At 36.7% G+C, this 27,510-nt stretch overlaps 2 protein-coding genes across 6 annotated transcripts in view; one reads left to right on the forward strand and one right to left on the reverse strand.

Annotated features, from left to right (window-relative positions):
• On the forward strand, positions 1-24,754 carry slc44a1b (solute carrier family 44 member 1b). 4 transcript variants are annotated; one of them, XM_065275318.2, is made up of 16 exons: positions 1-140; positions 2,432-2,521; positions 4,296-4,438; positions 7,773-7,909; positions 8,326-8,419; positions 8,517-8,686; positions 11,279-11,368; positions 11,485-11,651; positions 11,730-11,916; positions 12,581-12,749; positions 14,095-14,251; positions 16,402-16,485; positions 16,785-16,922; positions 17,085-17,321; positions 19,216-19,320; positions 21,846-24,754. In XM_065275318.2, the coding sequence occupies exons 1-16, from the start codon at positions 84-86 to the stop codon at positions 21,867-21,869; spliced, it is 2,049 nt and encodes a 682-aa protein (XP_065131390.1). In that variant the 5' UTR covers positions 1-83; the 3' UTR covers positions 21,870-24,754. The 4 variants fall into 4 exon arrangements, with proteins under 4 accessions (XP_065131390.1, XP_065131392.1, XP_065131388.1 ...); XM_065275320.2 differs by having other exon boundaries at positions 19,216-19,293; positions 21,846-24,753; XM_073812161.1 differs by lacking the exon at positions 1-140 and adding an exon at positions 1,486-1,798 and having other exon boundaries at positions 21,846-24,753.
• tbc1d2 (TBC1 domain family, member 2) overlaps positions 22,525-27,510 on the reverse strand; it is a 26,947-nt gene continuing 21,961 nt past the window's right edge. For both annotated transcript variants that reach the window (XM_065275314.2, XM_065275315.2), the window contains exon 14: positions 22,525-26,858. In XM_065275314.2, coding sequence (XP_065131386.1) covers positions 26,657-26,858 — 202 coding nt within the window. In that variant the 3' untranslated portion in view covers positions 22,525-26,656. The remainder of the gene's footprint in view (positions 26,859-27,510) is intronic.

The following is a 27,510-nucleotide window of genomic DNA, read 5'->3' on the forward strand; positions in this document are numbered from 1 at the left end:
TGGTTCTCTTTTGTGGTCCAGCCTGGCATCTCAGCCGAGGCTCTACCCTTCACATTGCGCTGTAATGCTGCACACCGAGGAAGATGAGACGGTCAACATCAAGTTCCTATAAAGGTCCATCAAGGTCCAAGTGGATAAAGGTGCGATAGTTATTTTAATATGTTTTTAAAGACTGATGAGTTTATCAAAGTGAGCTCAGAGAAACTTTAAAGAAGATCTAGCAAGGACATTTTCTTAAGTTAGTAAGATGTTTAAGTTTATTGACCTGTTTGTCTTATTTAGTAGGCTAGTCTACTTGTTTATTTGTTTACTCGAAGTTGAAATATATGCAAGAAATCCTAATCTTAATTCTATTATTCTTTGTTATTGTTGGTTTTACCTTTTGGTGTTCCCATATAAACTATATACTAGCTCTAGTTAAATTAAATTAGGGTACGAGTTACATTATTATAAATTTATAATAGCCTATACTTTAAGCAGGCTAATGCAAGTACGATTTGTATTGTATTGTAAAAAAAGTTGTTCTTGCGCTCCTCGAAGTGACGCTCTGGTGACGCAGAAATGGGGCAGTGACGATGACCATAAAGGTCTGTGCGTTTTAAGATTATCATATTGGATTTTTTTTAGAACGGAATTCAGAAATTATTTTGAAACTATTTAAAGTCTAAAAAATAAAAAAAGCAAAGCGAATATATAACATTTTGAAACCTTTTCTTTTATTGAATTATTGTAGAATATCCCCATGTTGTTGTTAATTTAATGCTTTTTTTATTTTATTTTTTTGATCAATTGTTATTTTGAATGTTAAATAAGCACATTGTAATTCTCTTGTTTGTATGCAATGTTCTTGGAATGAATAAAAAAAAGATTATCATATTGGCCAGGCAAACAATGACCAATGATATCATCATTATAAATAATATCAAGGTCACGTTGTGAGGAAAACCAAGTCATTTTATGAGTAGGCTATATATAGAGTAAAATAAGGTAAAAATAAACCATAAAATTTATATTTTTAGAAACATTGGATTTATATATTTGTTTTTTTTTTTTTTAGATTTCTAATTTTTTATAATAAAAATAACAATAATAATAAGGAAGCATGATAAACTCTTACAACGACGGTAAATGACATTAGCCAAAACAGTCATGTAATATAAATACGTAACGCTATTTGTACATTTTGTGCATTACTGCCAAATTTCTTAATGGTTAGCATTTAGAAATACAGCAGCAAAAATGCTTTTTCAATTATTTTATTACCACAAACTGTGACTTTATTGCCTCCCTGATAAGCAATTATTAATATAGAATATATTAAGAATATATTAATTCTTTGCTATAGCGAATACAGAACCCATATTGTATTGTAGTTGAATAAAATCAGTGCACTTCAGCGATGGTTTAAAGCTCCCGGGCTCCTCCAGTGTCCCGAAATTCAGCGTTGGTCCCGCCCACATCCATCTCGTTCTGTGATTGGACGGCTGTGGTTCTTTTCCGGCTACACCTGCTCAACCCACCAGGAAGTGTAGGGCGATAAATCCCAAAGTAATAATCCCTTTTACCTGGACTGAGTGGACCGTACAAACGTTATTATGCAGCATATTTGGGGAAAGCCCTCGGTTTAGATGAACGTGATCGATGAGTCGTTTCAGTGCGTGACACGCAATTAATGCAGGGTCAAAAATATACCGTCAGCTCCCTGCAGGTTGGGGTTATTGTTTTCCTGCGGTGTAGCGTTTAGTTTTTGTGCGATCCTAACCTCCCTCCGGCAATGGGATGCTGTGGAAGCGCAGAGGTGAGCGACGACGCTTGCGACGTTCCGATGCTACAAATGTATCGAGTTTCCCGCGGATGTTGATACATTGTGCTGGATATTCGTTACATTGTTACGCTGAATGTGATACATTGTTACACGGCTGAATGCCTTTGACGGGCCAGTGAAGTGCTGTACTGTCACTTGCTGTCTATGTAATCCTGTTATTATTATTATTATGTACTGTGCCTGTCGCGCACAGCGATCTTTGCGTTTTATTACAATGCTTATATGATGGTATTTGCATTAAAATACAAACTAGGTCTTTGATAATTGTTTTTCCAGCACATGATGCATGTGATCGTAATATACACACAGATGTAGTGTGTTAGTAAACAAACTCAGACTACTGAGCTTTTACAGTCCAGTGTCAACACGAGCTTTTAAGTTTTATTTGGATAACAAATTATTTATAGAATTATAGGTTAAAATCTTATTGGGCTTGTTGCTTTGATGATAAATTGTTTTTTATTTTATTTACATACTCAGGTTTTGAGTAATATTTGTAATGGCTTATTTGCAGGATGTTTGCCTGTTATGTAAATCAACATTATTGTATATAAATGACACTTGGATCAATCATGTCTGCACTGTGACTATACTCTTGTATTTCAGAGGACAAAAAGAGAATGGAAACCATTGGAGGACCGAAGCTGCACAGATCTGCCATGGTTTCTGTTATTTGTATTGTTCTGTGTGGGAATGGTAAGGCATCAGTTTACATTATTATAGGAAATATCACGTTTATATATGCATGCTCTGTATGTACTTCTGGTCATGCTGCGTTTTACTATCTTTATGTTACGGTTGTTTATTTACATATGCAAGTGCTGATATGCTTAATAAGTGATTATATTTGCAGTTGTTTGTGCCATGAAAACTGTACTTAATGCATAACGTTTAGAGTTTATATGTATAATGTAACATTATGGACTGTGTCATCTGGCATGTTTTCATGCTAATTCAACCCTTTTTGTGCTAAATGCTGTACTTTGCTGTATTTTTGTGGATTTTTTTATATTTAAAAGTGTACAGATTTCACATGGTTATGGGAAACAAAAATCTGGAAATTTTTTAAATGATGACATGGAAATAGGGCTCCGCGATTATGGGCGATTATTTTTGGTAAAAATAATATTCACATTATTTCACACGATTACTCAGTGACTTTGAAAACATGCATTTATTTAACCTTTTTATAAAGTAAGTGTGGCAATAGCCCACATGTGCAAAAGCCATGGTGCCTACCTTCGAAGTGCATTACAAACACATCAGTCCAGCAGCACACAATTTATATTTTAATTGCACAATTATTGTATTACCTCGATCATCTTGTTTTTGTTATTGTTTGAATCAAAAACAATTACTTGCACAGCCCTACATTTCAAATCACCTCTATGAAAATTAACAATGTTTTTTATCTGTAGTAAAACCATGTCTTTAGCAAATAACTTTGCTAGAAAAACCAGGAATAAATCATCGTAAACCATGGTTTTGCTACTAATAATCACTTTGTCAAAAACATGGTTACTAAATGGTTAATTTACAAGGGTGTGGACATGTTTTATAGTGAATCTGTATTTTTCTTGTTGCAACAATATTACATCACAAATGTATATCACAAATGTGGCTAAGACCAGCATAAGCTGGTGAGCTGGTTTTAACTGGTCTCTCAGCTTGGTTTTAGCTGTATCGCTGTGTTTTGGTCACTTTTTAAGCTGGTCTAGCTGGACTTAGCTGGTCATGCTGGAAGACCAGCTGACCCACCAGCTTGACCAGCTTTGCCAGGCTGGAAGGACCAGCTTAGACCAGCTACTGCCACCTTAAACCAGCTTATGCTGGTATGAATTTTCAGTAGTGCATAGATCAATCTCAGTGATTATTTAACCAGTTATTATGATTTATAATAACTTTCAACTATTTTAACTTTTTATTAAGTTAACACAAATGATTGAAAGATTGTGGAAGCTCACTGGTTAAAATGCTGAATTGGTAACCCTGTGTTTAGTTCGGCACATACCACAATAACTTTTCTAATTATCCATGGAGAATTTTGGTTAATTTGCTTGTGTCTTGTTTCTGCCGTGTTGTGCTGGTTAGCTCTGTCCACCTAGTAATCTCACTGGTTCACAATTGCCTGTGTATTAAGTATCAACTATGATCTGTTTGACAGTGGTTGTGTTGTGTCATGCAGTAGTTATGTATCGGTGCAGCAAATTGTTTGTCTTTGTAAAATAGTTTAGACACGTTGTATGCTGCAATTTGTGTGTTTTATGCATAGTTGCTGATTTTAAAAGCAACATTAGGATATTTAAAGGAGCCTCCTAATTTATTGACAAAACTTTGTGTAATTAGGCTCTATTTAAATCCAGTTTTAGCCTTGGCGGAAAATGTCGTTCTGTATTAATTTACCCGTAACTTCCTGTTTTTTAAAGCCAACACTTTCTTTGATTTTAATGCTGATTTACTCTGATTCTAGTGTGGCATTTGTGGGTTCACCATCGTGACGGGAGGCGCATCACGGCTGGTCTTTGGATATGACAGCTACGGCAACACCTGTGGCCAACTCAACGACCCAATCGAAGGGGTCCGGTACAGCGGCCTGGACCACACTGACAGAAAGTGAGTCGAATCATTTTCTTCCCACTTTCCCAGCAATCCCCTATACCCTAATTTATCCTCATCTTCCCCTTTTCGAACGGTCTCAAACGGTCGCCGTTGAAATCAGAGAGTTTTGGCTGCTTGCCCTTCGATTATCACATCAATGCAAATGTCAAACCTCTGCCGTTTCGCTGGAAGATAGCAGAAGACTGTTTCGGCTACACACACTAAACCTTGAATAATTCAACACGGGCCCCGAGGACGAGTACTGTCACAGTGTGCGGCCCTTAATGGCCGCTAGCCTGCAGGAAAGACAGGTATTTCGGGCCATTTCATTTTCATTGCTGTCAAATTACTTTTTTCCGTTCCCCGTTGTGGTCGAGCTGAATTAGACGAAGCTTTTCAAAGATGGTTTCTCAGATCTGACTCATCATTCTGAAGCAGGGCTATTCATTTACTGCAGCATTCAATGGCTTGTCAGAGCAGAAGCGAACATAATAATGACTTGAAAATGGCTTACTTGAGCTGTCGGAGTGATAACTGTGCTGGTGTAGAGCTTATGATGTTCCTTTGCATTTAATGGTTTTTAAAGGGTCTCTGTTGGCACTTTATCGGTAGAAGTTACCGAGCGGATATTAGTCCATTTGGCATCAGTGTTTGGTTGGGTGTGGAAGATGTTTCATGGAAAGGCTGGGATACAGTTTGTTTTGTCCTTGGGTGTCATGAAGGAGCTTTAATTGGTTATTTCATGTAGTTTCTCTGTCAGTACAATATAAAGTATATTCATTATAATACAATTTAGTTTGAAATCAAGATTCAAAGATCAAATTGCACTTATTATGGTACTAAATTATTTTGAAATATTTGCATCTAAATTTGATATATTGCCGAATAACAAATAAATAAATATATTTAAAAACAACAACAAATATTATGATTGGGCAGTCAAATGCTATCAGATCCAGAGTCATTATTTGTGAGGGTGTTTTGTTGGCATGTGGGTGGTGTCGCCCCTCTTTGTGAATAAAGATGCGTTTGTTTTCTTCTATTACAGCCTTAAAGCTGTGAATGATTGCTTCATTTACTCGTGTCATAAAAGCTTAAGAGATAGATGTGGTAAATATCAGCTAGAGTGAGGATTTCCCACAGCACAGAATGACTACTCGTTTCTCATTTTCTTCTCATTTCAGTTTAACTTGCACAAATACAGAGACACTGGAGACGTGCAAAGATGATGAGCACTACACTAACCCTCGTGCCATTCTGTACACACCCACGCAAGCGTACACACACACACACACACACACACACACACACACACACACACACACACACACACACACACACACACACACACATATTGTGCCTGTGGGTCTAATGTGGGGCTAATGAAGTGCTTTCATAACAAACGAGTGTGAAAACATTAAGATTAGGTCATTTAGATTAGTAAGTAAATCCGTTTTGTTAGTTCTCAAAATTTATTTAGTTCTGGTGCCTGAAAAATTCTCTTTATTGTTATTCATTTACTTTTAATGGTCTCAAATGCACCAAAACACTAAATCTATGTTGGCCGAGCAGCTGCTGTTGGCTTGGATGGTTGTGGTCGTGGACATTTACTCTTCTGCTTGACACATACCATGTTAAATAGCAATTATGTGGATCATTAAAAAGATTTGACACCTGACCTGCGCCACTTGGTAGATGAAGCCGTTATTGACTAGACAAACACGAGGGAGTTTAGTCAAGTGTTTTCAGAAACAATCACTGGGACACTTTTAAAAGGAAGGGTGCTTAATAGGTTCTTCACAGCGATGCCATCGAAGAACTAATTTTGGTTCCTCAATGAACCATTCAGTCAAAGGTTATTAGATGAAGCATTTCTTCATATATTTTTATAGTCCAACAAACCCTTTATCATTCAAAAAATAACTTTTTTTAAACGGATGTTTACTGCTCTTTATGCAACCATTTAGTCTGAAATGGTTCTTCTATGGCATGAAAAACCTTTATGTTGAAGAGTATAATAGAGAAATTGTATTATATGGATATTTTAATGCAGGGTTCCCACGGGTCCTTGAAATCCTTGAAAGTTTGTGAATGTGGGGGAAAAAAATTCAAGGCCCTGGGAAGTTTTTTAAAATATACATACATAGATACAGGTCATTAAAAGTGCTTGAATCTATTTTATGCAAGAAGTTTTCTTAAAAAAAAAATCCATATTATTCCCTGTGTAGTGTAGGATAATATCATAAAAATTCTAGACTTTTTAAGCACACGTGCTAAAATCTTCGCTTTAAATGCTTATATCTTCTGTATGCGAATGTTGATTCATACCAAAATGCTTTTTTGCATAGTTGTGTTTGACAAATGAAAATGTCTCTGGTTACGTATGTAACTGTTGTTCCCTGAGAAGGGAACGAGGTGCTGTGTTTCCCTTGCCATACTTCCTGCTTCCCTGTAACAATAGGGCAATATTTCAGATAGCGATATACTTTCTGGCTCCCACGTCACTCTGTCTTTGTCCTTAAGCCTCACCATTGGTTGAATTTGGTATACACATTTAGACGCACTTGGAGGCGTCCCCAAAGTGTCACTGCAGTGACGCAGCGCAAGTTCCCTTGAAAGTGAACTGTAACAAAGTATCTTTGAAGGTAACACAATGTAACCTTGCTCTCACTTAAAATGTGTACCCACATTTAGTCCTTGAATTTGAGGGTATTGGACCTGGAAAGTCCTTGAAAGGTCCTTGAATTTGAAGTTAACTAGGGTGTATGGTTGCCATTTATATTTGGTAACTAGATGTTTGGTTAATCTTGAAATGCCATGTGTAGATAATTCAGAGATGGTTGCTGTAATTTCTAGCGTCAGTAAAGGTTTTAAGGATAGGTCAGACAAGTAGTCAGTGTCTATTTTATCAAGGATAAAAAACATCAAGGATTGACCCTGAACAGCATTGCTTAAAGTAATAAATCGTCTTTTTAGTCAGGCTGTTTTGACGGGCTCTTTACTGATGCTTAAGTCTTTTCCTCAAGCGCGTACGTCACCTGTTCCTGACAGTCTGTTTTTGTGCCGAACACACAAGACAATGGGTCTCTCGTCTCGGCGTGGGCGCGGTGCCCACTTCACACCGCATGAAAAGCTGAAGTAAAGCCACGGACACAGAGGAGGCTTGGCTTGTACACAAGCTCTCAGTTTCTATCGACCAAACGGTCCTGTGTCAAAAATATCTGCTGTTCAATGTTGATTTTTATCACACAATGCTGCGTCCCACAACACTCAATGAAACTGATAGCTTGCCTTTTTAATCTCGAAATGAGGGCGAATAGTGTTCATCTTGTGGTTATATCGTTCACAGATATGTCTTTTTCCTGGATCCATGCAACATAGACATCATTCAAAGGAAGATCAAGTCCATGGCGCTGTGCGTGAAAATATGTCCCACAGAGGAGCTGGCGACTTACCACGACCTCAGGCGGTTTGCCATGACGAATGGTGAGTCAGTCACACACTTGGCTGTTGTGGGCGTGTAAAACATGCTACTGCGACATTGACTGTTCCTCAGATCCTTTGACAGACAAAAGCTTTCCTTGTATATGCCATCATGACACCAACAACGCATATCAAATAAATATATTTCTGTCAGGCACAGAAGCCCAGGGTTGAGTTAACTAAACAAAGGTTCGACTGAGCTTTGCTCCAGGATCTCTGCTGTTTACAGTCTGTAGAGTTTGACATGTTCCCTCTAAACCTTATGGACTGTATCAATAACATCATTGTTTTTTGTTTTTTTTGTTTTTTTTTCCTTTGTTACGGTTTACATTGCATTATCTTTTGTTTATTGTTTTGCGACCTCTAATGGTCAAAATGACACACTGTGCCTTTAATATAAATTTTTTTCTTTCCTTTAGTGTCTGAGCTTTGTTCCTATGAGCTACCCGCTCATAAGTACCCGTACCTTCCCGAACGCTTCGAAAAGTGTCCCAAACTTCCAGTACCAGAGAGGTATTAAACCCTAAGCAAACTAACTGTCCTATCGATCAAATCTCCTCTATTCCTCCTTTATTTCTCTTCTATCTTCTGGCCTTTTCTATCTCCGCAGCAAAGCTCTTCCGGTGTTTAACCGCTGTATACCGGTGGACATCTCCTGCTATGCTAAATTTGCCAAAGCCGTGGTGACGTTTGTCAGTGATAACAGCATGTTAAACAGGCTGATCGCCGGGGTGGCGGCCAGCAAAGAGATCATTGTTGGGCTCTGTCTGCTGGCACTAGGTAACGGTCTTCTCTCTTTGGCTTTTGCTGAAGCCTGATTGATTTCATTTTCTGATAATGAGTGTTTATTCATTAAATGATTCTTCTATTAGAACTAGATAATTGCAGTCCCTTGATATCCGTATTAGTTCGAGGCTAATTAAGTCTTGCACTATTAAACATTAACAAATGGAAATCTAAACGTACGGGGTGTTATTATAATTATTAGAATTTACTCATCCTCACGCCATCCAAAATGTATAAGACTCCGGGCTCCAGACTAACTTTTTTTTACTAGGAGCACAGTGACTCCCAACTGAAAATTTTAGGGGCGCAACCAGAAAATGTAGGGGCACATACCGTAAATCAACATGATAACCAAATGTTCACATTTTTCCTAACTAATACACTGTATTACTAATACTAAATACTACTGCTGATAGATGCAGAAAGTACAATGTGCTGTTTTAAATACAGTGTCACATCACAAAAACAAAGGCCAAATTTACTGGTCGCACCATTTGGTGGCAGTGACTTCATTTTTTTCAGTTAAACCCAAACGAATGAATTTATATTCACATGCATTCATGGTATTTTCTTAAATGGGAGCCAATGTGGCAAAGCTCCAAAAAGCGTCATCATTAAAGTGCATCTATTATGCTTATTTTTACAAGATGTAATATAAGTCTCAGGTGTGCCTAGAATGTGTCTGTGAAGTTTTAGCTTAAAATACCCCGCAGATTAGTTGTTATAGCATGTCCAAAAATGTCACTATTTGGGTGGGAGCAAAAAATACCTTACCTTTAAATGCAAATAACCCGTAACTCAAAAAAATATTTCTCTGGCCAAAAATATATTTTACATTTATATTTTGTAGAAAGAAATTCTCAATTGTGGAACCTTCATATATCAACATATATTTCAAAATGTATTTCAAGGGCAAGAAAATAGATTTCTTATTTTACAAACCATATGACAAATTTATTTTTGCCAAAATATATTTTAAATATATGCTAAATACAAGTTAATTTTATAAATAATTTTTTGAAGTTAAAAATATATTTAATTTGAACCTTTTAAAAACATAAACAAAGTTTTTCTTCCAGTGCGACATAAATATATTTTCTTGGATTAAAATATATGGAGGGCTTAATATATATATTTTTTAATGCTTTAAAATGTATTTGTTTTTTTTCAAATATATTTTAAAATATACAAAAAATGGCCCCAAAATATATTTTCAGCAAATATATAATTTCAGCAAATATATATTTTTTTATATTTTTTAATATATTTAATATACTGCCGTATAAGCTACAGCTCCTTACTCCCCAGTGACATTTTTTTTTTTTTTGTTAAAAATAGATCTGATTCATGTGAAATATAGTCTGAGACAATAGTATTAGTGTTACAATGTGCTAATAACCCATTTAAAAAAGCTTTTTGGTTAAATAAACCATGTGCCATGTGCGGGGTTTTATCAGTGTGACATCACATTAACAGAGAATCAAAACAGCATGACTAATGAGACTGCTTTGGTATAATGGGGATTAAAAAAGTTGTAGGTGAATTGTTTTTCATTGTGGGGTTGTTGTGTTCACACACTGCAGTGCCAGCACACATATATGTCCAAACACCTTGTAAAAGTGGATTTTGCATAATATGTGCCCTTTATAAATGACTCCAGTGGGTTAATATATCTTTAGTCTTCTGAAGTGAAACAATTTATTTGTCAGATTCATATTTTAGCCTATTTACCCACCGGTACATCATCTATCCATGGAAACATTCATCAGTGTGTTAAATTTTAAATATGGCGGCATTAATGTCAATAACATTGAATCTCATTAATTCTTGCATTTGTCACAATCTCTCACAAATGTATAGATCTGTGATGGCATTAGGATGAGTTAAATATTAAATAACTTTTAGATTGAGGCGAACTATTTTTTTTTAAAGACAACATGAAATGGCATTCTCCATACATAGTGAGAAATAACTAGGGGTGTAAATCGGACATCTCGCCACAATACGGTAAATTTTTTCGATGGTGTTTGCCCATACTTTAAAAAATTCAGTGCAACGATGTCAATTCGATTCAATATCAATTCATTTGTTAATATTTTGAAGCGTCCTGCCGACACAAAGTTCTCTGCATCTGTCTTTTTGCGGTTACCACTGCTTCATTGTTGCATCCCAATCTGACGCAGACAGACAGTATTTTGAGAAAACGAAAATGTGCACTTTGGCAGGAAATGCGTAGACGGAGTAAATCGAAATAAAGATTATATCCATATTTTACACGTGCCATCGATAGATTGTATTTAGACACTTTTTCAATCAATCAATATCGATGTACAGTATTGTTACACCCCTAGAAATAATGTATGGCAAGCTGTTCTTGTGTCCACTGGATTTGATTGGATCGTGATCCTTAGTTTGTGATATCATTGGTTAATGATAGTCTTCTCCACCCACAAGGACATGATTGCATCAGCAACAAGAAAAATTCGATTTCACGTTGTCTTTAATTTCGCAAACGCATGCATGTTGATTTCTTCTTATCTGGGGCGTAATCCTTCACCCGCTGCTCCTGTTTTGTGCATGCCACAGTTCTGTCCATGATCCTCATGGTGATAATCCGTTACATCTCTGCCGTCCTGGTTTGGATTCTTACCGGTCTGGTGGTTCTGGCTTCTCTGGGCAAGTCTGCTTTCCTCTGCTCTTTCTTCACACCTCCTAAGCTGTGAATGGCATTGTTTTCTTTTCATGTTTTTCATATGTGATAATGTGAGTTTGGGTTGCATGCTGTTTCTCAGGAGGTACGAGCGTTCTCTGGTGGTTATATATAGACTATAGAATGACAATGAATGAGACCATGACTAAGGATTTGAAGGAGACCGAAGAAGTCAGTGGTGGCATGAAGACCCCTAAAGACCACGCTCAAGGCCTGCTCATCTATGCCATTTCAGCTACCGTGTTTACTGTAAGAAACTATCCCTAAACTCATTTAATGTCTGCTGGGGTGTTTAGCTGCTAATTTCCCTTTTTTCTGCCACCGCAGGGGATTTTGTTACTGCTGATGTTGTTCATGAGGAAGAGGGTGGCCCTGACCATCGCCCTGTTTCACGTGGCAGGAAAAGTGTTTATCCACCTCCCGCTTTTGGCACTGCAGCCTTTCTGCACCTTTCTCGCTCTCTTTCTCTTCTGGGTCTACTGGATTCTAGTCCTCCTCTTCCTCGGCACCACTGGTGAGACGAAAATACCTTTGGGTTTTACGTTTACATTTATGCATTTGGCAGATGCTTTTATTCAAAGCGAATGTCTTACAAGATATACATTTTTATTGGTATCTGTGTTACCTGAGAATCGAACCCATGACCTTTGCACTGCTAATGGAAAAGATTTAAAAATGCAGTTTTTAAAGCGATAGCTCATCCAAAATAAAATGTTTGTAATTTTTTATATAATTTACTAGCCCTAGAAACTTGTATATCGTAATTCATTTTCATAAAAATATCTGACTGCTTAGAGCAGAACTTTTCGGCATGCATTCCCCTTGTGTAGTGTGCATCCCTTTGTGACCCCCCCCCAAAGACAATTCACGATATAAAACAATCTCAAACTTTGCAAATGAATTACACAAAACATTATACAATTATACATTGTAGTGCCGTTGTTTAGTAGCCTTATTTTTCTGATGTTTACACAGAATTTGATAAATAAATGTATTTTATAAAAATAATAGAAAATGTCATAAAACTGGGGTCCCCATGGCACCATCTCGTGGGGTCCGCCCCCCATTTTGAGAACCACTGGCTTCGAGATATCAACTCTTTATTTTAAAACTATTTTGCACTGCTCGTATCTAAAAGCATGTGTCCCAGTTTTCATCTTGAGGGTTCATGTCCACAGGGAACCCAGAGAAGAATGAAGACACAGGCCTGGTTGAGTTCAGGCTCACGGGAGGACTGCAGTACATGACCTGGTACCATGCGGTGGGTCTGATCTGGATCAGTGAATTTATTCTGGCTTGTCAACAGATGACCGTAGCCGGTGCTGTGGTGACCTACTATTTCACAAGGTCTGTATTGTTTTTTTGTTAGTAAGAAAATGCTCTCAGTGGTCAACATAGTCTAGTTATTAAAATAAAGAATGATCCACCTTATTTCCGAACGCGAAAGTAAGAGATGTGGCATTTTTTATGCGAAACATAGAAAACATTTGGCCGTGGGAGCACGCATAAAACATGATTTAAACAGTTATGGGAAATATTAACTACACCTGCCATGTAAAACCCCATGTGAGGATGAAATAAAGAAGTGGCCTGATATATCATATGAAGATATATTCAATCATTTCATGTTGTTGCTCGGGGGTGACTGGTCTTCAATGCGCAGCTATAAAAGCACAGAGGCATGTATCTTTAAAATGGGAAAGTTAGTCAAGTGTTTGTACTTGGAATAGACCAAGAATTCGTATTTTAAACCTTTTCAGGCGATGGTTTAAAATGTTACATGAGTTTTTTTTAAACAGCAATTTTTAATGGACTTGTTTAAGTTTTACGCGATTCGACAGTCAGCAGCATCTTTCTCATTCAACTCATTGTAAGTTTTTATTAAACTATTACATGTATTCAGTATTGTTTTCGTTTTATGAAAAAATTATTACATCGCTTGTTACGCACTAGATGGAGACATGCTTATTTTAAAATTATTTGCTTTTTATTTAAAACATAACAAAAGTGATGTTATGCGCAAACACATTAAGAACTATTATAAACATTAACTAATAAGCAGTTTATGTCATACATTTATATATATATATATATATATATATATATATATATATATATATATATATATATATTTATTTATATATTGCATTTTTGTAATAATATATAGCAGCAGAATAAATAAATCAGCATATTTTTTATCAGCATAATATTAGTTGTTTTAAAACAATTATTGTATTTATTGTTCACTGTCAGTTTCTATGAAAGGTTTTTCTGGATGGATGTGTAGATACAGATCATGTGTGCATGTGCGCCACATCCACATTCAGCTCTTGTGCGTGGATTATGGTTAAAACAAATATTTTGTAGAGTTTTGCTGTGTTTGTATCAGCTATTACTCCAACTCCTATTTCATAATAAACATTAAAAAGCCAGTCAAAACGGCACACTTGCATCCGCGCAATACGACTACCATTAGCTTTAGTGGCTCACCGGAAGTCTTACACAAAGGAGCTTAAAGATGCCGGCGCCCACATTTACATCAAAAATAAGGTGGATAAAGGGTCTGCTTTTTAACCAGATACCCTCTGTCAGGAAAGCACAGTAAAATCGTCTGCCGTCCGTTCTTGGCTGTTTGTATCCATGTGCCAACATTGATAAGTCTGTAAGGTCACATTGATGTATATCCCTCCAGGGACAAAACCAAACTTCCGGTGACGCCCATCCTGTCATCGGTGCTGCGGCTGGTTCGCTATCACCTGGGCACTGTGGCCAAGGGCTCCTTCATCATCACCCTGGTCAAGATCCCACGTCTCATTCTAATGTACATCCACAACCAACTCAAAGGAAAGGTAAAAACACACTGTCCATAAGCTCTGGGTCATTGAAAGATCTCTATGAATGATATATTGTGAGTATAAAAGAAATAAATGTTTTTGTCCTAAAAAAAATGTCTCGTTCATCAGAACCATTAAAGCAACAGTTCATCCAAAAATGAAAAATTTTTGAAAAATGAAAAAACCCCTACTTAACTTACCTATTATACTATTTAGCAGGGGCATCAGTTTGTGTTGAAAAGTGATGGGGACAAAAGTTTAGATGAAAAAACATTACAGCAGGACTGGAAAAATATTGAATAACGGCAGCATACAGCATAGTTTAGGCTGGTCAACAACACAAAAATACTCAGCATAAAACCCTCAACAATGTCGACTGCACATGTAACAGTCCCTGCAACACCGGCTCAAGCGAACAGTGCCAAAGCTAAACCATACTGTAGAAAACAGCAGCACGTTAAGTCAATGATTACAATGAAATTCATTATGTAAAAGAAAACACACTATAAGCACACAACGCAACATATGTGACCCTGGTACCACAAAACCAGTTGTAAAAAAATGATTTTCAAGAAAAAAAAATTGTATTATAGTCTTGTTTTCAGTCAAATATCTAAAAATTCTTAAATTAAGATGCTTTTTCTTGATGAGCAAAATGACCTAAGAAAATAAGTCTAGTTTTTAGACCGAAAATACCAAATGTAAGTGATTTTGTGCATAAAAGAAGCAAAAAAATCTGCCAATGGGGTAAGCAAAAAAAATCTTGAAAATCTCTAGAAAAAGAATTTCTTGAGCAATTCTAGAAAAAGATGCTTACCCCATTGGCATTTTTTTTTGCTTGTTTTATGCACAAAATCACTTAAATTTGATATTTTTTGGTCTAAAAACTAGATTTTTGCTCATCAAGAAAAAGCATCTTAATGTAAGAATTTTTAGATATTTTTACCGAAAACAAGACAAAAATACTAATAATTTTTTTCTTGAAAATCTGACTTTCTTACTTAGTATTTTTGTCTTGTTTTCAGTAGAAATATCTAAAAATTCTTAAATCAAGATGTATTTTCTTGATGAGCGAAATGACGTAAGAAAATAAGTCTAGTTTTTAGACAAAAAAAATATACAATTTAAGTGAGTTTGTGCTTAAACAAGCAAGCATATCTTCCGATGGTGTGATAAAATGTTGCTTAAATTAGGTGTTTAAGAAAAAATAAATATTATTTTTTGATTTTTTTCTCACGCCATTGGCAGATATTTTTGCTTGTTTTAATGACAAATTCACGTAAATTGTATATTTATTGTCTAAAAACTAGACTTATTTTTGCTCATCAAGAAAATCATCTTGACTTTAGAATTTTTTGATGTTTCTACTGAAAACAAGACAAAAATCCTAAGTAAGAAAGACATGTTTGCAGTGTAAGTCGCACAGGTATTGTTTGATTTTTCAGAACATTTTAACCAAATGCTTTCAAAAAGTGGTGGGGACAAAATCAGCCATTTCAAAAAGTGGTGGGGACATGTCCCCAGCGTCCCCAGTGTAAATGACACCTATGCTATTTAGGGCTGTCACAATGATTAAATAATCGTCTCACAGCGATTGTTTGACCTCATCGTGATGATTTCAGATCACTGCAATGATTGCACATCTCTTTAAAAAACACAAGGGGGAGCTGGAGCCCCTGTATAAACAAGACTGTATCAGAAGGTGCTCCTTAACTAACAGTGTAACACAATACATTGCAAAACCATTCAAAACAGTTGAAAAATTAATCGTCAACCAAATTTCATAAATGTGACAGCCCTAATACTAATAATCCTTTCTATTACTACCTGCCGATTATTATGGCAAATGTACTGTAAGATGCTGAAGCTAGACTTCGTTCTTTAAAATTTTCTTTTGGTATTTTGTAGCATTTGGCCCAAGTATATTTTGAGGTTACACAGCAAGCTATCTATTATTGTCCTCCTGGGTTCTGCTTATGTAGCATATCATTTACTTGATATATGACTGGAGATCTTGGGGGTATAATGAGCCCTAATAGATATCAGCAGCAGGTTTATAGAGGCGGTTTTGGAGCATTACGAAGGAGGTTGACGAATACTCACTGCTGTAAAGAAATGTGCATCAGCAATGCACTGTGAATAACATTTGCTTGTGTTTCATGTAGGAAAATGCTTGTGCACGCTGCATGCTGAAGGCCTGTATCTGCTGTCTGTGGTGTTTGGAGAAGTGCCTCAATTATTTGAATCAGGTGAGTTAATGGATTAATCTCAGCCTCTGCTTTCAATACCATAGTCATTACATCAGGTTACATTTATGCATTCAGCAAATGGTTCGATCCAAAGCGAATCAAGCTAAATATTTTTTGTGTATCTGCGTTCCCTTGGAATCAAACCCCTGGACTTTATGACAGCAAGATGATGGGTTTAATTTCCAAAGGAGTAATGAACAACAAGGAGATTTTTTTAAGATAAATGCATCTGTTAATAATTACTGTCTCACTCCGGTATTAATAGATACGATCGTATCTGACCATTTCTTTGTTTCCAGAATGCATATGCGGCAACGGCCATTAACAGCACCAGTTTTTGCACCTCGGCCCGCGATGCCTTCATGATCCTGGTGGAAAACGCTCTTAGGGTGGCGACCATCAACACCGTAGGAGATTTTGTGCTCTTCCTAGGCAAGGTAAAGGAGGTGTACGTCACGACCCCGCCTGCCATCTAAAAGCTCCCATTGTTGCCGGGATGAAATCATTTGATTACTTTTTAAAGAATCACAATTTTATATTTAGCATGTTATTGGACACCATTGCACATGTATAAAATATTTGTATTTATGCCTGCGCAGGTCCTAATCGTGACATGCACAGCGTTTGCTGGCGTGATAGCACTGAACTATCAGAGAGATTACACCGAGTGGGTCCTGCCCCTCATCATCGTGTGTCTGTTCGCGTTCCTGGTGGCGCACTGCTTCCTGTCCATCTTTGAGATAGTGGTGGACGTGCTCTTCCTATGTTTCGCCATTGACACCAAATACAACAACGGCACACCAGGGAGAGAGTTTTACATGGACAAGGCTCTGATGGTGAGACTTTTAATCTGCGCAATCTCTTTCACTGGTGTACAGTCTGGTGTACATATATTAATTTTGCATTAAGCGACTTGTGAATGAGAGAGCTTTAACATTTTGCCTAAGAAAATGGTCACGTTTCTGCTTTTTTATATTTTATTTTTGTTCTTTTAAAATTCATTGGATGTGTTAATATTTTACGATTCAGATGGTGCCCTAGATATTCTCTGTGGATGGCATCCAGCTCGTTTCGAAAAGCTTTAAAGTTTAGTTGTTAGCCATAATACACAATAAACCCCAATTGCATACAAAGCTGGTTTCAGCTTTTATGATAGTCAGCCAAATCGCCCAGCCAAAAGAATTGAAGTTGAGAGGGAAGACTGGCATGGCTAAAAACAGAGAAATGCTTTAGTATAGCTACTGAAACATTTTCCCTTTAACTCCCTTTAAGGAGAGGTGCCATATGGTTTCTATGCAATTGAGTTTACATTGCTCAAAAAGTCTACCTTATATTTGACGGAAATGTGGGCATCGCCATCTTTGAGCTACTTTGTGTAAGACTTCCGGGGAACAACTAAAGCTAATGGTAGTCGTATTGCGAGGGACACAAGTGTGTCGTTTTGACTGGCTAGTTAATGTTTATTATGAAATACAGAGAGACCGGATAATTTGATAAATAGCTGGTTCAAACACAGTAAATCTCTACAAAACATTGGTTTTGACCATAATTCACGCACAAGATGTGGATGTGGCACACGTGCACCCATGATCTTAAGAAACTGCCAGTAAAAAATAAATACAATAATTGTTCAAAACAACTAATATTATGCATAAAAATATGCCGATTTAGATGTTTTTTTTTTATCTGCTATTATATTTGACTACAAAAATGTTTTTTCAAAAGAATATGTACGAGTACAGAATATATACGACATAAACGGCTTATTAGTTTATGTTTATAATAGTTCTTAATTTTTTGCATGTATTTTTGTTATGTTTTAAATGAAAAAGCAAATAATTTTTGACCTAAATTACCAGGTCATGTCTCCCTCTGGTGCGTATGAAGCAAAGACATTAAAAAATATGGACATGATGTCACCCATAGGTTTGTGAAAAGCTTTTTTGATGCCAATAGTTGGCAGTGCCTACCGTCACCATCTTGGCCGCGGATAACCGAAAATGGGTAAAGAGGCGGGACGTGGGCCAAGCTGAGGTGGCTGGTTGCTGAAACCACGCCCTCCTAGTTTGACATTAGTAACAGCAGTGGCAGTTCACCTGTCACTCAAGTGGCCACGCCCTTAATGACGCAGAACTTTAAGGGTTAATATAATTTAAATGAATAAGTTTATTCACCCCCTCACAGTTGTAGCCATGTAGACCAAAATCATTTTTGTACCAGGCTGTAAACATTATTTTCTGCTGTAATGTTGGGGATTTTAACATGAGGGTCTTTGGGAATTGCCTGTCTCTAGTGGCCAGTCGATGAATTGCAGTTTAAGTCACTTTCCTCTTGGCTTCATCAGAGAGATCGAAAGGTTGCCCCTCGGTATGAAGCGATGTTATATAATATAACACATGCATATTTAAAGGGACACCTTCCAACTCCCCTAGAGTAAAACATTTGATTTTTACCGTTTTGGAATCCATTCAGCCGATCTCTGGGTCTGGCGATACCGCTTTTAGCATAGTTTATATAATCCATTGATTCTGATTAGACCATTAGCATTGCACAAAAAAAATAACTCGATAAGCTTGATGTGTCGGCGTAGAAATAGGCGGATATAATTGCATAATAGGAGTGACCTGAGCCACATCTACAGATCTTTAAGACACAAACAGACACCCTAACAATGGATTTTTGCATTAGTAGCTAGATTTTCTTTACAGTTCTTGCTCCTCCCTTCTGCAGGAGTTTGTGGAGAACAGCAGGAAGTCATTGGCCCTGGAGGAGAGGAGCCGCAGCAAGCGTTCCCGTCCCAAGGAAGAGGTAGAGTTGACGGAGGTTAAGACCATGGTGAGTGGTGATGTGGGTGGGGCAGAGTCAGACTGGCAGGACCTACAGGAGTTTCACCTGTACTATCTGCTGCTGTGCGTGTTGGTGGATTGGGTCTTATCAGAGCACGCGCTGGTGGTCTGCCTCGCTCAGGACATGATCATCTTCTTGTCTGTTTGCCTGCCCACCTCCACCATCTGTTTTCTGCTCACGTTTTTCCAGAACACGCCCATCTCGGCTGCTGCATGCTGACTAATGCTTCCTCACGTTGTCCTTCCATCATCTATGTATCATCTATCCTTTTCTTCATTGCACTAACAAAGCACAAGCATTTATTTTTCTATCTGTGGATTTCATTTACATTTTTATTTTGTTCTTGCCTCTTTTACATGGACTGTCTTGAACTCATATGGCAGCTATAAACTCGATTTTTGTATATATGGCCTTAAAATCACCACATTGCTGTTTTTTAGCATGCTGTGCCTGACAACATGCAGTGATACAGATTATGTATGGACTTTTAATCTGCTTGGAAAATCTATTGGAAGCACATTAAAAAGTCACAGTTATTGTGTAGCATTTAATTGTTTAACGAATTCAGCAAAAACTAGGGTTGCAAGATTAAGCAAAGGGTGCAATGGTTTGCAATAACCAAATGATTTTAATACTTGAAAAATGTATGAATAGCTAGTTTTAGGTCGAGTGATGCTTTTTTCCCCGGAAGGACATGAAATGTATGTTGGTTGTTATTTTTAGTTTTTAAATCTATTATATTTTCAATTGATTTAACTTAATGCAATATAAGATATCCTGTAAAAAATATTTTTGCCCTAACATTTTTAAGTATGATCAACATGTCTTTTTTACAAGTTATTTCAACTTTTTAAACTTTTTTTGAATAGTGATGAGTTGCTGTAACTTATAAAATAAAATTGAATTAGCATAAGTTATTTAAACTATTTTTTTAAAGTTATTTATTTTGTCCATTTTGCCTTTATTTTTAACAGTGAATAGGGAGAGGACAGGAAAGTACAGGGAGCAGAGAGGGGTATGGGATCGGCAAATGATCACGAGCTGGGAATCGAACCCGGGTCGCTGAAAGTGCGAAAGCACCACGTCAGAGCGCAGCCCACTACACCATCGGCTTCGACAAGTTATTTAAACTTTATTCAGTTACAGCAGCTCATCACTAGGCAAGATAGAAAATCAAAGTTGAAATAATTTGTAAAACCAAGTTGATTATATTTAAAAATGCAAATGCTAAAAAAATTTACGTACACACGACAGCGGTGTCAGAAAGATCTGCGTTCACACAAATATGCAAAAATGACTAATGCCGTGTACACACCAAACATGAAGCATCGCGATTCTAGCTCTAGATTACTCGCGGGATTCAACTTTGTGTCATGCAAATTTTTACTTGGGCGAAGATGTGTTTGAGGCGAATAGCAAGTTTTCGCAACAATTGCGCCGCCCAATTCTCGGTATTAGCATCGCCCGCGTCTGTTTGCATCTGTTCGTGTCTTTGCATTGACTTTGTATGTAATCTACTCGCAGAAATTGTTGAATTTGCGTTTGGTGTGATGCTTTCTTTTCCCAGAAAGAATATGAAATGGATTTTGGTTATATAATTTTCAGTTTTTAAATCTAGTATAATTTCAATTGATCAAACTAACTTAATGTGATATAAGAAACTGTAAAAAATATTTTTTATTAGTTGCTGTAACTTATATATAAAATAAAGTTGAATTAGCGTAAGTTATTTTAACTTTATTAAGTTACAGCAGCTTATCACTAGTCAAGATAAAAAAATCTAAGTTGAAATGATTTGTAAACCAAGTTGATTATATAAAAAAAATTGCAAATTCGGCCTTCGCATCGCTCCGCGTCTGTTTGCATCTGTTCGCGTCTTTGCATTGACTTTGTATGTAATCTACTCGCATAAATCGTTGAATTTATACCCCATAAGAATGTTGTATTACGCGTGCTAGGCCAGTAGATGGCAATGTTGCTTTGTAAAGAAACAGTACACGCCTGCGCACTTACGCACACGTACGCATTTTAAGTACAATCACTCAAGACGGCCAAACATCGAGTAGTTTTGTTTAGACGGACGACGAGGTAGTATTTTTTTTACTTGTGACCCTAACTGTAAAAAAACAAAAACTGTATTGGAGAAGCGTTATTAACATTACGCATATGGAAGATGCTTTTATCCAAGTGACCTCCGGTGCATTCGTATTAGCATGTGTGGTCTCTGGTAATCTAAATCACAACCTATAAGTTGCTGCTGATGCAATGAGCTACAGAAAGACTCTTATTTACGAAATGAGAATCTGGTTTCAAGACAGTCTTATCTGGCATCCCTCTCTCGACATGCATGGCATCGCACTCCTGCTTTAGTTTTTGCAATGCATTTGTTTGCCATTTTATTCTGATCCTTGAAGAAGATTGACGAAACGGACTAACTCCTCCAGATGTGCTGTCGTTGACTTTTTGCTTGTCTGGGAGTTACACGACTTTAATAACGTATTTCTTTCCCGCAGGCTCCCGGGACAAGCTCTGCTTGACCAAAATCAGCCCATGGGACTTTTTAAAGACATTCCAAAATGTTTATTTTTACCAATGTGTAACATGTTTACTATGGTTTCACTCCAGGGAATACAGTATTTTAATAAGAAACTGTAAAAAAAAATGAAATAACAATGTAATGAAGCACTTTATATTGGAGCGCTGCGTATTTTAAAAGCCTGATGCATTTTTCGTAATGATGTCCTTTTTATAAGACTAAAAACCCAGTTGCCATCTAGTGAAACACAGTGTTAATAACGTGTAGAGTCACGGTTTTTATTATGTATGTTTTCATAACAGCCCTTTTTATTGCGTATATTAGAAACTCGCGGCATACTGCAGTGCAGCACTTGTTTTTTGGTTTCAGTTCTTATTTCTTTTTACAAAAAAACGCTCGCTCGTGTTATTTTACCATGTCTAAATATTAAGTCAGCATCCTCTCATTCATGTATTTCACTTTTGCGTAAAAAGGTCTGGTCTGGTTTCCCTCCAATGGTAATGAATTTGATTTGCTTTCAAGTTATGATTATATTGTGACTGTTAGTCATGTAAGAAAAAAAACTGGCCAGGTTACTTTATACCGAGATGTGAATGGTTTCAGACTAAAATCCTTTTATCATATGTTATGGTGACAGTCACACAGAAATGATACAGTTTTAGCTTCGAAGAAACGTAAGGCTACTCCTGTGCGTAAATCAGCAGCGGCAACGGTTGTGGTGCTGCCATGTGGCTCCCTCACTTTGTTTTTTCTTACGATTGTTGACAAAGCAGACATGTTTACTTGGCATTTACTGAACTTGTGCACATGATTCTTCATGATAGTGGTCCAAAGCGCAAAGCCCTGAGCTTTCCGTAGGTGCAATTCTTTATGCTACCTGAAGGGGGCATAGCTAAATATTTGCGACAAATTTGCAGCTTCTTCTTTTCAATACGTGCATATGTTTCTCTCTCTTTTTTTCTCTGTAACTTGTGGAGAGCTCAGTTGCTTTATGCTTGGGAAATTTCAGGAAGCACTGACTTCCATATTTGCATTTAACTGAAGTCTTCCTACACTTGCAACCCAAGAAACTGCATTGCATTATTTTTTGCAAGATGGTGATTAGAGAGGACAGCGTCACGAAACTCGAATTTTGCCTTAACCAATCGAGTGAATGTTGCCCCCTGCTGGATTACGCAAACTAGTTTATTGCCGTATGCAGAACTGGTATGGAAACGCAGCTCACAAGCCTTAAACCAAACCTTTCATCGTAAAATAATAAACCCAGAACCGACTTCATTTATCAAATATCAACACAGGAGTCTACATTCATCCGTTTCTACTCTTTTGCTAACAAATTTAGATTTAGCAAAAAATTTTGTGAATTAACGTAACGTATGGCGTTTTGTATGGATGTTTTGAACACGTCATTGTCACGTTTAACTGATTTTTCTTTCTTCTTAATATGGGCTGTTTTGCATATATATATATATATACATTATATATTACTCATGTTGTTGTGTCTTACATTGGAGGGAAATGAATTGTGTTAAAATGAGATCACAATGACCTTGCTTTTTTGAGACGGTTTTGAACACGGATGTATCCGTGTGAAGAGCATGAATTAAGAAAAGAAAACTGTTTTTCACACGAAACTTATGCTCAAAGCATGTTAAATATTGCACTAAGATGGCATACATTTAAACACAGAGATGAATTGTAAAAAAAAAAGATAAATAATAGCGCATTCAATATAGAGATGTTTCATAAATGTTCAAAGAAATCTCTGTCGAAAAATTTGTCTTTTAAATGCTTAAGACTGCAGTTTGTAGTGGTTTTATCGGGTGACAAACTCATGATGATGAAACTTGTCAGAAGACATGTCCAGGTCACATTTTACTCAAATGTATGTTTTGCATATATAAAAGTTGATTTTGTGACCATTAAGATTGCATTGTTTTATTTCCATGAGCAGCACATAACTGCTTAATACTTTATGTAACAACAAATACTAAAATGTTTAAATCTTTACATTTGTCTTGATTTTTAAGTATGACCTGAACATGTTCCTGATACATTTTATGTGATGAATCCTGTAATGCTGAACCAAGATAATTTTTAAAGTGAGCAGTGGTCAAAAACTGACCATAGAACGGTGCAAATGGTTAACTACTTGTGAAAGTTGCTTCGCTATGGATGCCAGGGTCTAGTAAACATGATCTTGTTGGCTACATACATTGGCCTTGGCTCACAACTAGCCTACATTTTTTTTTGCCAAATGTGCACAGAAAGGAACTTTAAATGTGCACAAACTCTTTATTGTGCTACCTGGTTGTATTAGGCTATGGCCTTTTTCTTTTCTTTCTTTAAATCAGCGAAAAACAGCTTTGAGATGCCGTCAATGTGTATTAGAAAGAAATAGACAAGTTGTGTTTAGAGACAGAACCGAGCTAGCAAAACACATAACCACTGTATACAAACACATACACACGTCCTGCATGCTCCTGACCTGGGACCTTTCTAACTCTTTAAAACAATGAGCCATTTTTTTAGGATTGTGAACTGTTTGGCATTAGAATACATGTGATTTAACACCAATAGAAGAATAGCTTTATTATGCGACAAGCCACTGTTTTTATTTCCTCGAGATGAGATTGTGGGCCTATTTCTCCTCCTCTTCATTTCGAGAAACTGTGCTTCTATTCTGTCACGGGGGAATAGGAGCGTTTCTATTATAGGATACAGTCATAGGCAATATATCAGTTCACTCCTCTGGTGTGATATTAGCTCTTAGCTCTTACCTGCAGTAAAGTTGTTTGTAACATTGAACTAAGGTTTTGTTGATTTGTTTGTTTTTTATATCTATGATTTCCTATGTATCCTGTTTTTTAAAGTAATAAAATCGGGAAAAACAAACAACGTTTCTTTCAGATGTGTCCTGAAGGGTTTCCAGATTATAGGTTGCCAGGTTTGACTGGTTTTTAACAAATATACAAAAACAGCTTTATTAAAAGATTTATTAAAGAAATAATAATAATAATATATATTTTCTAGATATTATACTGATTCATGGTAGGCTTAGTATGTTTTAAATACAGTAGCAGTGCAATACAAAATGTTTAAGTGATGAAACGTTGCATACAATTTAGGGATGCACCGAATGTTTGGCAACAAAATTATTCAGCCGAAAATAGAAAAAAAAAATAATTTTCGTATTCGACTGCACAAGTGAAAATGGAAAATAAATTTAACCGAACAATGAGGTCTTGGATGACATGATCATATTAACCGGTGCAGTGAGAGACGCGCAAATGCAGCAAACATGTTGGTAAGAGCATTTTAAAGTGTCGGAGAAAGATGTGAAAACATACAGCACTACAAGTTTAATTTCTCATTAAAATTCAAGACATCCTCTGGACAGTGTTGGGGAAAGTTACTTTTAAAAGTAATGCATTACAAAATTAAGTTACTCCCCAAAAAAGTAACTAATATTGCGTTACTTTTTGGAAAGTAATGCTTACATTACTTTTAAGTTACTTTTGCGTTATTTTTTTCTTACTTGGCTGAGGCTTGATCTCTTTCTTTTGAAAAAAGTAACTCAAATTATGCGTAATGCGTTACTTTACTTGTTACTTCAGAAAAGTTATATTATTACGTAATGCGCATTACTTAATGCGTTACCCCCAACACTGATCCTGAACACCATGTAGCGTATGAGAAAGACACGGCGGTGGCAATGGGTTTTTGTATAAGCATGGAGAACGAGAGAAGAAAAAGAGTGACAAAGAGCGTCAGCAGTATGTAATAAAAACTTACTAACACCCCTACAATGACAAACATGCTTGTATTAAATGAGAAAGAAACTTTGGTTAAATGTAACAGTTTAAACAAGTCTATCTATAGCTATCTGATCAGAAAAGGGACCAGGTGTAATTTTTGTATATTTTGGTAAGGCTCTATAATGATGGCTGGAATGTTAAAAAATTTCATTGTTAAATAATGTGAAATAAATATAGTAAAAAGGACATTCTGAAAATGAAATGGTGACAAAATTGGCAAAATATATAGGAAAAAAATTGTTTGGTATTCGGCCAGGAATTTTCCTTTTGGTGCATCCCTAATACAGTTACAAACTGAGGGCAGTAAATAATCCAGCCTCAACATGTACAATACTGAGAACAATCCAGCTTTTACTGCCCTCTACTGATAATGCTTTAAAATACACACTTTAAAAATGCCTTGCACTTAAATTAAGTTTAAACAACTTAATGTAACAAGAAGTCATTTCAACTTTCTGGACTAGTGAAGAGTTGGTATAAATGACAAAAAATAAGTTGAAAGGGCTTAAGTTATTTTTATATGGGCTCAACTTTATTTTTGTATTTTATAGCAATTTTTAAATAGTCAAAAAAGTTGAAATAGCTTATTAATTTAAGTTGTCTAAACGTAAACATTTAAATGCAACATTTTTTATAGTGCAATTTTTATAGTGCATTCTTTCTACAAAGTCATTTGTGCATTTTCAGGTTTTCATCCTGAAAAAAATTCTGTTATCATTTATTCACCTTTGTGTTGTTGCAATAAAAGCCTCATAAAAATTTGTCCATGTCTTCTGAGGCCATACTGTATGTGCATCAGTACGGTATTATGTACTACATTTAAAATGCTTAACGTCTTTTGTAATGTTAAAAGAAAGTCAGACTGGTTGATGAAGATGAGGTAAAAGTAAGTAAACGACAACAGAATACAATTTTTCAGGTGAATTAACCTCATTTTAGTGTTTCAGCATTCAAAGCTTATGTGTTTGTTTTACAGTTCCTCTTCATCTTCACTAGTTAAAGTGTCCAGCTCTGTGTCTTTGCACCGTACACGCTCTGCTTTGTAAGCTTTCTGTAGGTTCTCCAGTTCTTTAATCTCAGCGTGGAGTCGCTCCATATGAACAGCGCGACGGTTCTGTATCATCTTCATGGGAAGCGGGTTCATGTCGCTGAAGGCGATGTTTGTGAGCTTCCTATGAACAGATGACATGAGGAACAGTAAGTAGATGGTGAGATATATTAGGATTTTAATGGACACACTCAGAAAATGTTGTGCACATTTGTTAAAGAAACACGCCCACATATTGGGAATTTAGCTTATTCACCGTATCCCCCAGAGTTAGATAAGTCCATAAATACCTTTTTCATCTCCGTGCGTGCTGTAACCCCGTCTGACGCACCCCCCGCTAGCTTAGCTTAGCACACAGACTGGAAGTGAATGGCTCCAGCTAGCATACTGCTCCCAATAAGTGACAAAATAACGCCGAACACCGCCATCTTTTAACAGTTTACATACTGGGAACTATATTCTCAGAAGACGAAGCACTGCTACTTGGGCGTGAGCTTTTCGGGTGCTGCAAGCAAATCACTCCGCCAAATGTAGCAGTGCTTCGCCTTCTGAGAATATAGTTCCCAGTATGTCTACTGTTAAAAGATGGCTGTGTCTCATATAACCTTGTTATTTGTACACAGTGTGACTATACAAACCACAACACATAAATAGGAAAATGTTCGTGTTATTTTGTCACTTATTGAGGGCAGTATGCTAGCTGGAGCCATTCACTTCCAGTCTTTGTGCTAAGCTAAGCTAGCGGGGGCTGCGTCAGACAGAGTTCCAGCACCGAG

The sequence above is a fragment of the Paramisgurnus dabryanus genome, chromosome 16, assembly GCF_030506205.2.
Source record: "Paramisgurnus dabryanus chromosome 16, PD_genome_1.1, whole genome shotgun sequence".
NCBI lineage: Eukaryota > Metazoa > Chordata > Actinopteri > Cypriniformes > Cobitidae > Paramisgurnus > Paramisgurnus dabryanus.